Below are 13,652 nucleotides of genomic sequence, written 5' to 3'. Positions count from 1 at the left end.
CTAATCACAACCAACACTTAAGTTGAATACCAGCATCAATTATAAGCCATCACAACTGAAGTAAGGATTCAAAATCACAGGTCTTACCAATTCACTTTCACAAGCCTTATTCCATGGTCTTACCATCAACCAACCATATTAATCCAATAATAGACTTAATAATATCATAATATAGTAATTAACACAAGAACTAAGTCAATTGCATCATCACTAACCAATTCAACATCAATTCATAACCTAGGGTTAGGAAAATAGGGTCAATTCATGATCTCTTTCATAGAACTAGGTCTAACATCAAGAACTACCCTAAATCACCAATAATCCATCATAATTCATTCGTACTAATCAAAAGAAATCAAGAACAATAAAATTTGAAACATTAATTTAGGATTAAGAATGAAACCCAGGTTTTTCTCAACTTTTGGAAATCAATTTGAAAGAACCCTTTGGGGAAAGGAGTCCCAAAGGTGAAGAGTTCCTATACCTTGTTAATCATTGAATATTGATGGATAGAAAGTGAAGTTCTTGCAGACCTAAGCCCTTTGACCTTGGTCTCCAATAGGGTCTTATTTAGGGAGAGAGAGAGTAGAGAGAAGGTGGAGGATTTGGGTTTTCTAATTGAAGAGTGTTAGGTTAGTTTAATGAGTGTTAGGCCTTTTATAGTCTCTTAACTAACTAAATCAAACATCTCTTAACCCCAAATTAAACCCCCAACTAATTAACTAATTAAGTGGCTTCATTAAAAATTGAACAGTCCATAACAGACCTGACCTACGACACCCCGACCTATGGTCCGTAGGTCAGTCGACGCCAGCCATGTCTCCCGTACTGCACGTCCGTCGATAAGTTCAAAGACTAGTCCTTTGGACCACTTTTGGAAAATGTCTAAGGCTGGGGGCACGGAGACATCGACGCCCCGTCAAAAAGACGACGGCTCATCGTTTGGCAACCGTAGATGGCTACTGTCTTTTGACATCTTTTTTGTCATTTGGAAGGGTCCTCCTCAAAGGACCCTTAGGGTGGTCCTTGGGGAGTCGTACACAGACGTGTTCGACCTCAAACATATTATAATACATGTTTAACATCATCCTACCAAATTTCATTGAATTCCGACTTCTAAAACCCCATGAAACATGCCAAGACACAATTACCTCTTTTTCACAATCCATCGGACGTCATGGACGTTCCTTGACGTTTTGACTCTAAAACTTCCTAAATGATTTATATGCAATATTTTAAGCCTTAAAACAGTGTTACCAACCTGAGTTCAATATGTGAGGCTCTAGATTAGATTTTGGACTTCTGGAGTGTTACATAAAGGCTTTATAGAGTTGGCTCGTTCCTAGTACCCTTAATAAATGTAGGGGTTTTGTAGGTATGGCAGGTTATTAACAAAAGTTTACTCAGGGATATGGTTTCATTACCAGACCCCTCACCGAGTAATTGAAAATGGACAATTCATGAGGTCTGGCCGTGCTTTTCAAGCCTTTGTGGAGTTGAAATCAGCAATGGTTACTGCACATGTTCCTGCTCTACCTAATTACTCTATTTCATTTGTTGTTGAAACATATGCCACTGATACTGGCATTCTTGTTATCCTTATGCAACATGACCACCCTATTTCTTTCATTGGCAAGGTTTTATCTGCATTCTATGTTGCTTTATCTGTGTACGAGAAGGAATTATTGACCTTCATATTTGCTTTCACTACTTGGTCAACACTTCATTTTTAAAACTGATCACAAAGCCTTGAATTATCTATTGGAGCAAAAGCTACATATAGATTCTCAGATTAGGTGATTGGCTAAACTGTTGCCTTTTGACTTTAAACTTTAGTATAAAAAGGATAAGAAAAAGTTGGTTGCGGATGCTTTGTCTAGGATCCAAGGTGCAGAACTTGCAGGCGCAACCTCATAAGCATCTCACTTGGCTTAATGCACAACTGAGAAGAAAAGGGAAATTAGTTATTAGTGATGATTCTTATTTTAGGCCAAAATCTTTATCAGTATGGCATTATACTCCTAGTGGTGGGCATTCAGGCATTGATGCCACTAATAAGAAGGTCATGGCTTATTTTTATTGGAAGTGTATTCAATCATATTAGTTGTTTTTGTGCACAAGTGTGCTATGTACCAAAGGAACAAGTATGAGACATCATCTTATTTTGGTCTGGTCCAGTCTTGCCTGTGCCTTCTTTTCCATGGACAATTATATGTATGGACTTTATTGAAGGACTCCCTAGATATGAAGGAAAAACTGTTATTTTGGGTAGTAGTTGATAGATTAACCAAAGCTGGTCTTTTTATTGACTTATCACATCCCTATAGTCCTCTATCTCTTGTTCCTATCTTCTTGGATAACATTTTCAAATTGCATGGTTTCCAGCAACTATAATCGGTGATAGGGATCCTATATGCATTAGCAACTTTCGGAAGGCATTCTTAAGTATTCAGGGGGTGTCCATGCAGACTTTTACAACTTACCATCCTCCGATTGATGGATAAACTGACGTTCTGAATAGGTGTCTTGAAACTTATCTCAGATGTTTCTTCCTGCTAATTGGGTTTCTTGTCTAGCCTTAGTTGAATGGTGGTACAACTCTGGCCCATATTCTTCTATTCAAACTTCTCTTTTTGAGTTGTTATATGGTCATCTTCCTCTCTTACATCTTTTGTACTTGCCTGGTGACTCTGAATCTGATATTGTTCAGGATTTTAGTTAAGCAGACAATTTGAACTTGAGTTGGCTAAGTTTCATTTGCATCAAGCCCAACAAAGGATGAATGCACATGCCAATACTCATAGGACTGATAGGCATTTCTAGGTTTGTGATTGGGTTTATGTTAAACTTCAACCTTATAGACAGTCTTCCTTGTCTATTTTTCCATATCACAAACTCAGTTCTAGATATTTTGGTCCATATCTCGTCGTGGAGAAGATAGGTGTTGTGGCTTACAGACTCCTCCCTCCTGAGGTGCAAATGCATCCTATCTTCCATATTTCTTGGCTTAAATTTTGTCATGAATTGCAGTACTATAGTGCATCCTTTTGTCATTGAATTGTCTAGTCCTTATCGCCCTGAGCCTGAATATATCTAGGAGCGCCGAATGGTGAAGCATGGTATCAAACGGTTGCTTAGTGACTTATCCAGTGGTCTGGTCTTTATCAATCTCATGCAACTTGGGAACTGTTGGCTTCTGCATTGTAGAATAGGTTTTCTTCTATCATCCTTGTGGGAAAGGGTGTTGTTTCACAAGGGCGATTGATACCAATTTGGATTCAAGAGCCATGTAATGCTTCAATCACATGCAGGTGCCACATCATTGCTGAGCTTGACGATCACACCATTAGCATGATCACTTTTTGGCGGGAAAAATAGTTAGTTTATTGTTCATTGTATTTTCCTTTACTTCTGACTAAGTATTATTAATAGGAGTGGATAATACTTGTGAGGCATAATTTGAATGTGTGAGCTCAATACAATTTCCATTTCCTCCCTAATTCTCTCTCAATTTCTCGTATGTTCTTCCTCTTCCTCTTTATTGTTCTTCTTATCTGATACCTTCATTTTGGTATCAGAAATTTCCCAGGATCTCAGCTCAGCACAAATGATTTCTAACATAAGAGACTTCAGGAATCAAAATTTACTAAAGCTATTATCGTTATGTAAGTTCAACCGTCTTGACAAGACAAAACCATATTAGTCATTTTTACCCGAAAATTCTTGGTGAAGGTAATCCAATTCAACTGAATCCCATATCAGAACCATTTTAGATAGATAAATTCACCATCTCGGCGTTTTTGCCTATCATACATTACATTAGATCTTTGTCGTAATATCATGTTAAAGTGCAGAAACAAGTAACAACCCATGTTGGTTTATTAAGCAAATAAATACGGCATACTTTTCAATCCAAAGCTTTCTTTCGACATCTGGACTTCCATGCACTTGTGTAAGGCTGAAAGGCTGCTTCCAATACCCTACTTATAAACCATCTGGTGGGTCCAGTTTAACAACTGCTTAAATGGAAAAAGTAGAGCCAGCAAAAATTGTAATCAGATCCATTTCGATGTTGAGAGTAGGCTGACTATTCTACCCTGCAGTTCAATCCATTGACATATAGGAATCGTCAAATGGATCTTTGGAAAGCTGGATTTCCTGAAAGCTACCACCACTGTGACCATTCGCAACCAACGTATGAATGTGTGGATTGAATAGATGTTGCTCAGCTTGCCAGCGTTCAGTGGACTCAAATGGCAAACTCTGAGGAATTGCATGCGTCACCTGCTCCGGTATGATGATCTGGTCTACATGCTTGGAGTGGCCAATTGAAATAAATTCATTCTCATTTGACAGAAGAGAGAGAGCACGAGGTAATTCTGGCGCCACACCCATATTTAGAGAGAACGTGGTCTCCTTGACACCTGATAGAGAAATCAAAGGTTTTTTTATTTAATAATCAAACAATCATAGAAATAAAAGTAATAACATTGTGAATTTTTAAATAACATGGTGCCTCAGGTGAATATAATATCTAGCATTTCAAGTTACTTTTGAGAACACATATGAACGTAAGAGAACTCTCAGAAAACTGATTAAAGACAGCTCCTTAGAAGCCTTTACAAAGGTAATTTGGCCAATCATAAAAGCAAACAAGATAAATTGGATTCAAGTACGTTATTCCTATTATACTGACAAGGGGCACAATATTCTACTGCAGATATATAACTAGCAACATGTAATCTCACTATTATTGTACCATTAATGAGAGCAAACAACAATATAACTGATATTATATCCTCTTTACTCCATTAATGAGAGCAAACAACAATATAACTGATATTTTCTCCTCTTTACTCCGATCAGCAACATATAAATGCTGGAGGCAAATTGTCTAAGAAATCAAACGCTCAAGCATCTCCTGTCACTCCTCTCCAAACTCCCATCAAACAAAGCTAAACAACATTTGTCCCATCATTTCTGTACATTGCCCAAGTGTTTTCTATCAGAACTAAGAAGAAAGGTAAATGTCCACATTTTTGGATGCCTGCACATGGCTTCTTCGACTGATGAAAGACTATACATTCTATGTGTGCCTGATAGAGTATTTACATCCCATCAAATGCGAAATATCAGGATTAGCCGGTAACCTTTCTTTTCAAGTGGCATTAGGCCAACTTACTGACACTTACTTTAATCCACAGGCCACCTAGAACTCTCTACCAAACCACATATCGATAACTTTGTCCACCAAAGCTTGCACATATAGAACAAGCTCACCCAGTGTGCCTCTCTTGTATTTGTACCATGGTCTCCAGAGCAAAAATTGTCACTCCCGTTCTTTGACTGTCGGGCTACACCTTGGTGTGTACCAGCACTAGATACTTTGTACCTTCAAATAAACTTAACACGTTTACATATAGCTATATCGTAAAGAAGCAAATCCTTTCATCCCATAATTTTTTACAAGCTTAGTACATATGCATTGTATAACAGATGCTACTGAACACTTGCTTACAATCTTTAATGCAAGGTAACTAACCTAACCATCATCTAGGCCTTTCTTGGTTAAGAACCTTTTGGTGGTATTAGGCAACAGCTCTATGCTGTCACCTAAATCTTTTAATTTTCCAAGATACTTAGTGAGAGAAGAGAGAAAATAAATCATGATCCACAACCACTGCATACTTCTATTAGTTTATGATGCATTCAAGTTAAGTTCTTACAAATGAATTGATCATCGAACAATAGAAGTGGTAGACCGTCTGTGTAACGACTCATAGTTGTTTTGAGTTTTCTGCATGTCCTGTTTTTTTAACCCACTCCATAGCTTCAGTATATCATTTGTGACTTGCGGGGATGGGTGACATGATTACTGAGGTGGTCGGATGAATATTGGATGATATTTTCAAATTTGAAGGCCTAAAGTTTGACCAAAGTCAATTTTCTAGGTTAACAAGTGCAGGTTCAAAGTCTAACAGTTCTGTTAGGTCTGGAAAAGTGATTTTTGACTTAATTGGGTGGTTGGTATGGATTCCCAAGTATTCGGGAGTGATTTGATTATTGGTTGGATTCATGATTTTTAAAAAATTTAAGGTTGATAAAAAGTTTTAAAGTTTGGGATCGGTATTGCACGCCTACATAACAATATCATTGAGATTGGAGTTGCATCATGCACATACATATATGGATCGGAGTTGCACATCTCTACATGTATTATTTAATAATATTTATGGATCGGAGTTGCACGCCTGCACAGTAGACAGACCTCATGTGTCCTCCATGGGTACCTACTACCGGATAGAGGAAGCGGGTGTATACGTAGCACATGCATTGCATTCATCCCATCATCTTTACATAACTTGTTGATTTGTGAATGTGAAATGGCTAAGTGTCAATGAACATGACTATTTTTCTCTTTGTTGGCTGTTTTGAACCAAATAGATGGTGTGCTATAGTTTATATTTACTGTGGAAATCGCAGATTTTAGCTGGATTAGGCATTGTTTATGAACTGATTTGATATTGTCTTTAACTGCTAGTCTGCCTTTTAACAAAGGTTTTATTCTGATATTTTTGCCCAAGTGTTGAAGGAGCAGTGTAGGACTGATCTTCGCCATTGCAGCATTGCTTCTTTTAAAAGTCGGTCAACAATGTTGCTGAGTACATGTGATCTTTCGTACTCACCCTTGCTTTCTGCACCTCTACTGTGCAGGTTCCGAGCCCAGTACTAGCACTAGGTGATCCTCATATCGAGTTGGTGTTCATTGAAGTCTTTCTAGGTAGCTGCTTAGCTGTTCTGCAGCATCCAAACTTTCATTTATTTGTTTATTTCCTGTCTTAACTTTCAAACAGTGTAGTAATTTTGGATCTTATTGGTATATCTTCGAGGCTTGTACTCATGTCACCAGATTTTGGGGTTGCAAACGTTATTATTCCACATTTCGGTTTTGATCTATGAAAGCCTAATGTTAAGACTTCACTTCCGCTACTTATTTACATTTGTCTGGCGATGTATTTAATATTTGGTCTAGATAAGGGTTGGCTCACCTATCGGTGGGTTAGTATAGGTTCCATCACGACCTCGGTTTTTGGGTCATGATAATTTATATTCAGCTTCAACCATTATTTTAGGTCTCAGTAACAAAACAACATGGATAATTTGTACTTGAACCCTTGAGAGTCTAGTAAGATTAGGCTTTTTAAAAGAAATTAAGGATCACAACCAGAAATCAGGCAATAACAATAATTTCTATCATCTGCAGAACCAATATTTATAACCCAACATACAAGGGTTTCCTACGGCATAAAGGTAAAGCTTTCAATTCAGTTCCAAGAAAAAGTGTGCAGAATATAAAATTTATCCAATAGGTTCATCAAGAAGTTTAAGTACTCGTGCAAGCCATGTGATTATCATGCAAATATCAGTTGTTATATTAAGATATCTTGCAGCCACTGAAAGCTAATAATTCAATGACTTGATGCATATCTTTAGAGAGAACTAGCCTTACCAACACAAAAGTAGAGATCTTTCCCACTCAAATCATGAGAAGAAAAGATTAATGATGGATCTCATGAACAACAAGGAGAACTACAACAGAACTTAAAATGAAAACTATTGTAGGGTGGAGTTCCTTGGTATCGAAACAAACCTTGACTGAAGACCTCAGCTTTTGTGTCATTGGACACCGAGTATAAGTTAGATGCATTGGTCTGCATCTCAGTGGTCCCTGAAAGCTTGAATCCCCCCACAAGTGATTGCCCATTAAAACTGTCAGCTTTGTAGGGCTTTAAAGTTAACCCTCTTGTTAATGTGAACTTGGAAACTTCAGAGGTTTCCCAGGTAGAATCTGCAGTAGGTTTAGAGTGGACAAGGGGGGCATTGTTGAACACAAGATTCATCAATTGCTTATTATCTGTAAATGCATAAGAACATGAAATGGTAGTGGGTAAGCACAAGACATAAAACAATGTAAGAAATGTCTTTCAATTAGATGATAATTGATAAGGTAGAAACCTGAATAAAAAAATGTTCTAATTAGCTCCCTACCCCACACTCATCAGTCATCACCATTTGTGAAGCTATACTCGTCCAAGAAGAGTCAATTGACAACACTTTGCTGAAAAATTACATGCTGAATGGTATAAAAAATAATTCTATGTACATATACTGTCTGTTAGAATCCCGTTGATCTCATTAATATTTTGAAAATTCTGATTTCGCTGCTGCAGTCACCACAACCTCCACCCTTCATGCACCACCACCCATCACCAGAGAAAGAAAGGGTATAATAGGACAGTAGAACTAGAAAAATGCAAAAAGAGGTGAACTAAAAGTTGGATGAACCTCCACCACAGAACATGTTCAAAGAAACAAAACAGAGAAAGATAATAGCAGAAGACGTACAGAAAAAGTCACATTTCATGTCATTATAAGAAAGAAGCTACATATCCAATCTCAGATGGGAAAATTGTTCGAGTATAAATACTTTTATAGGTGTGTGTATGCCTTAAAATTAAAATGTATGGATTAAAGCAAACCAATGGCATAGAAAAAGAATTTGATCTTATAGAAACATTGGGAATTAATCACATTTGTGTCCATATTACAAATTAGTCTTCTCCAGAAACCTTTTCATTTGAATACTCACTAATTCACATTTAAGCAATTAATCTTAACATATATAGGTATCATACCATAAAACAACGAAGAAAACCTCGTGCTTGTGGAGTTAAACTGTGGCTTGCGGCGGCGTGCATTGTGATCAGAAAGCCTGGTGCGACAGCTTCGTTTGTTTTCATCAAAATCAGACAAGCTATGGAACCTTGAGTGGGAGAAGGAATTAATGATGTCAAAATATCGCATGGGGAAGAAAGAAGAATTAGTTGTTATTAAGTGGTTTACCTGCTACACTGCTGGCAAAAGCGTCGGTGTCGACCTAGTATAATGACCTTTGGGCATTTGGAATGAATGTGACAAACTCGATGTTTTCGGTGATATTGTTTAGCTGAAGAGAGATCAAGATTGCAGGAGTCAACCTGACAGTGCGGTTTTAGTGGATTGTGAGTAGATGATTTTGTTTTCTTAGACAAGGACGGGAGTGGCAGCTCAACACTGCTGTTGTTTCGCTTCCCAAGTCCGTCCATCATAGGTGCTGCTGAACTTGTACATACCTCCTCAACTATACAATTCGAATCCTTCTCAGAAACACCAACAGGAGGACTGTCAAAGCCTGAACCAAACATCATCAATCAACTTTACATAAACATTGAGTAATTGCAAAATTATCCCCAAAGCAAATAAAGACAATATTCATTTTGGTTGGTTGACTAAAGAATAAGTCCACAGCTACAACCATTAAGTCATTAATAATTAACACCACTACATCCTTTTCACTCACCTAATTATTAAGTTACCCTCACCATTTATCAGCCAACAAAAACCCCAAACAACAATCTACAGTTTCCCAAAACCGCCAACATAACTTGGAATCAAATCCCCCACAGTTAACTTTGCATCCACACAAAATCCTGGGCTTCGTATATTTCATTTAACTAGTTCTCGAACACGTGCGTTGCACGTGTATTTCATATCATTTTAAACTACACGAACACACAGTCAACTATGAACCTGTGTGCTCCAAGCATAGTCCATGTCCACATTTCAAAGTTCAAATATGCAAAAGCATTCGCAGATCAACTTGTATCTGAATTTGAATTTTATTGCAACAGAAGCTTTTCATAAATAGATATTATACTAAAAGAAGTGAATATGCTGCTATCTTAGCAATAATACAAAAAGTGTTGGTCAATATTTGTAGCTAAATCAATTATATTGGAATAGATTTATCTGAAGTAAGACTCTTTTTGGACGAGAAATCTAACCAAAGAAGGCAAATGAAATAATTGGATAAACCCACCTTATGATACACTTTATAGAGTATTTAACGAATGTGAAAAGATTAACCAGAATAAATATTATTGAGAAGATTAAACTATGTCCAACCAATAAAACAAAGAAATTTTATACATTAAAATATGAATGAAAATGTAAAAAGGAGTTGGGAGATGAAAGAAAAAAAATTTAATGAGTGAAATAAATTTTAGTGTTCCTACACACAAGAATTGTAGGAAATAATAAATTAAAGTTTTTCTTAGAAAAGTTAAATATATACAAGAAAATTATGGAAACATGAAAAGACACATGGAAAATTGAAAGGTCAAATACTATTAAAATAAATATAAAAAAGATAGAGATGAAATTTAACTTTAAGAGATACATACATCTACTTTATTTCTTGTCTTTAAGGAATAATTACTCATTTGTATTTTTTTAAAATTTGTGTGAGAAATTTGAAAGGTCAAGATTATGAATGAAAATTATAAAAGTTTTAATTTAGTAGAGGGGCAAAATGGTAATTCAACTTTTCATTTTGGAGCTTCCCACTTATAATAATATATGATTAAAATACTCTATCTATTACCCTTTAATATTTTTTACTATTTAAAGTTATAAAATAATATATGTGAATGTCCACTAAATTAACAATTTACTCTATTAATTTTCTCAATTATGAATATAATCATAATCTTCATAATCATTATTCTTATAACCTTTTACTTTTATAACATCCCCATTATATTCATGTTTATAACTAACTTTTTGTATGTCTCTATGTTACACTATAAGTAAAGATATAAGAGTTCATATTGTATATAATTGAAAATTTGGTGAATACTTGAAACAAAGAAAGTTATTCTCTTGTCTTATATTCTTCTTATCTTCATCTTTATATAATTCTATTGTTCTTATGTTTTACAAAACGTTATCAACACGATTGTTCTACTATTGAAGGATTGAAACAAAGTAAATATAAAAAAAGTAAAAATATCTGTTTATTTTTCTCAAACAAAGTAAATTATTATATAATCAATTTTATATTTTATTTATGATTATGCTCACTATTTTCGTTATTACATAAGTGTTTAATCTATTTTGTTTTGTGTGTGAGATATTTTGAGTTCACCTGAAAATTTAAAATGGGTGATGTAGGAAGCAGTTTTATTTTAGTGTGATTGGAATTATTATTTTCTCAATCTGGATATTGATTTCCTGATTTATAAATGTAATTCCCTAGCTTAATTATTATGCACCACACATAATATAACATAATATAATACTATATGTAACTCCCTATTTTGATAAGTTTACGATATTAGTATGTATACCATATGTAACTCTCTATTTTGATAAGTTTACGATATTAGTACGTACTTTTTTGAGAATATTTTTATCGTGTTTCTTTTGGACTATATTTATTTGTACATATTAATCCCAAAGTGATAATATTTTTTCTAAAAGGCTCAATGGTGAGTCATACCATATTTGCCATATTATGTCATTGATTGAGGGTAAGACAAAGAATTCAAGTCCTATCGCACCAAGAGGTAATCGGGTGAGAGTCCTGATACATCACGATGATAAAATGTTGCGTTGGATCCCAACAAATGATGACCTAAAATGCCTTCTTATGGGTAAGAAATTGAATTCAAGTCCCAACATAATATAGAATACTGATTATAGTGATGATTGAGCAAATTGATATGCTCTTGATAAAAGTCATGAAATCTGCCCAATTGATTTGCTCCATTCTCTTATGTGAATGTGTTCGTAGAGCATAAAATGACTGAAAAATGACAAGTGGTTAATTATATGAATATGAGTGTGGTAAAATATTAATGGTAACATTACGGGTTCTTAAGATGTTCCTTCAAATGGTTATGATCAATTTCTTGAAGAAAATGTGATTTGTTTTCGTCTGGATAAGAATATGTCCATGTATTGTTGGATGAATATCACATCTCACCTTTACAGGAGGTTTGAGAGATTGAAAGAAAATATTTTGAAAATAAATGATCACTTTGGTTTATATACTTTGAGTACTACACAAAAATTGTGGTATATTTTATTATGAACTATTGGAGGACAAAAGAAAGAAATAAATCTTTTCTATAAAGGTTGTGGCCATGACCAAAATAAATGTTGTTGTGTGGGAACACAAATTTGTCATTGATTGTCAAAATATAAGTCTTGCATGTGATAACTTTAACCATGCCAATAATAATATTTTTCTCCTTGAAGGAGATGGTCATCATAAGAATGACGTTGTAAAATTTGTGGTAGTACACAAAATTAATTGGGAGTTCCGAAAGGGCTAATTTACTACTATCCGAAGGAATGAAATTGTTCATAATATTGATGTTGCAGTAAGTCTCAAAGAAACTTTTTAAGTTTTGAAAGAATTGAAAAAAATATTGTATTGAGACTATATATTATGGGAAAATTTAATATCTTCAAATTACAACAACCAAAGTGGGTTATAATTATTTACTTATAAGATTACCCATTATATACCCTTTCTTTGTTGTATAAAAATGCGGGCATGATGATAAAATCACATGCAAAAGTAAACTAGAAGTTTACTATTTTAAATATTAGTTGGCATAATCGGTTGAACATTTCAATTCAAATGTGATGCAAAAGAAGTTGAGAATTCACGTGACTATATGTTTGAAAAAATAAAAGATTTTTCAAGAATTCTCTCGTGTTGTTTGTTCTCATAATAAAATGATTATTGTACCAACTAAGGTTGAGATTGTATCCTTGAAATTATTTAGAACATATAAAAAGGTGAATATGGGTCGTTCACCTGCCATGTGGACCTCTTACTATTATGATTTGATAAATGCATCTATGGAATGTTCACATGTGATTTGTATCAACTTACAAATTAGTTTTTGCAAGATTGTTTGCAAAAATTGTTAAATTAAGAGAAAAGTTTACTATAAAATTATGTAACAACCCTAAAAAGGGATATACTAAGTGATACTTAATGTGTCAAGAATGCCAATGATTAGATCAGGGTTCACACGGATTGATGTGCGTAGAACTAGACTTCGAAACCCTTGATAGATCAAAGCCAACTAACATGGGAGTTAGTTTAGCTAGGAAAGATTGGGTACAACCATGTAGGGCTCTCGAATACGAAGATTTACTCGAATGAGTCTTTACCGAACTTAAAAAGAGGAAATCTTAGGTTTGGAGGGTCTAGGGATAAAATGGTATTTTTCCAGGATAAGGGTAATATCGTAATTATCTTAAATATATAATTAATTATTTAATTAATAAGGTGGAGGGTCAATTTGGAGAGAGAGAGCCGAAATTGAGCTCTGGAAGTGAAGTCTTGCTTCACCCGGGTTTGAACCTACGTGGAAGAAATGAATTAATGTGATTTTTATTTAAGCTATTGAATTAATATTATTAACTAATAATTATTATTCATTAGCTGATTTAAAATAAAATAAAAATCAGATTTTTAATAATTAAGTAAATCTTATTTGACTAAGTCATAAACTAGACTCCTAAGCCTAATATAACTCCTACTCTCTCACGTCTATCTCTCAACTCTCACGCTTAATATCCCTTGTTATTTCACATGAAATTTCTCTGCTAAAATAAGATACAAAAGCAGAAAAATAAACCAAGTTCTTCACACTTGAAGAACTAACACGAAATCACAAGAAAACAAACATTAATCGCACACTAGGCTAAGGGAGGTTGTCATTCGAGTGGAGTTGATATTGAGAAGGTTT

At 34.8% G+C, this 13,652-nt stretch overlaps 1 protein-coding gene across 2 annotated transcripts; it reads right to left on the bottom strand.

Moving 5' to 3' along the window:
* Window positions 1–3,720: 3,720 nt before the first annotated feature.
* Window positions 3,721–9,491, bottom strand: LOC107016249 (squamosa promoter-binding-like protein 3). 2 transcript variants are annotated; one of them, XM_027916148.1, is made up of 5 exons: window positions 9,401–9,491; window positions 8,905–9,232; window positions 8,697–8,824; window positions 7,652–7,915; window positions 3,721–4,424 (listed from the first exon to the last, which is right to left on the bottom strand). In XM_027916148.1, exons 2-5 carry the CDS (start codon window positions 9,147–9,149, stop codon window positions 4,105–4,107), a joined length of 957 nt encoding a protein of 318 aa, XP_027771949.1. In that variant the 5' UTR covers window positions 9,150–9,232; window positions 9,401–9,491; the 3' UTR covers window positions 3,721–4,104. The 2 variants fall into 2 exon arrangements, with proteins under 2 accessions (XP_027771949.1, XP_015072222.1); XM_015216736.2 differs by lacking the exon at window positions 9,401–9,491 and having other exon boundaries at window positions 8,905–9,371.
* Window positions 9,492–13,652: the final 4,161 nt, after the last annotated feature.

The sequence above is a fragment of the Solanum pennellii genome, chromosome 4 (genome assembly GCF_001406875.1).
Source record: "Solanum pennellii chromosome 4, SPENNV200".
NCBI classification, from domain to species: Eukaryota; Viridiplantae; Streptophyta; class Magnoliopsida; order Solanales; family Solanaceae; genus Solanum; species Solanum pennellii.
Note: the sequence above shows the minus strand (reverse complement) of the source record. Positions and strands in the feature narration are given on the sequence as shown.

Excerpts from the sequence above, each read along its gene's own strand:
- LOC107016249 (XM_015216736.2), bottom strand. The coding sequence starts at position 9,248 with ATGATGTTTGGTTCAGGCTTTGACAGTCCTCCTGTTGGTGTTTCTGAG. Across the intron at positions 7,916-8,696 it reads GTTTTCTTCGTTGTTTTATG|ATAATAAGCAATTGATGAAT; the intron begins GTATGATACCTA and ends ATGCATTTACAG. Across the intron at positions 4,425-7,651 it reads AGCTGAGGTCTTCAGTCAAG|GTGTCAAGGAGACCACGTTC; the intron begins GTTTGTTTCGAT and ends TTTCTCTATCAG.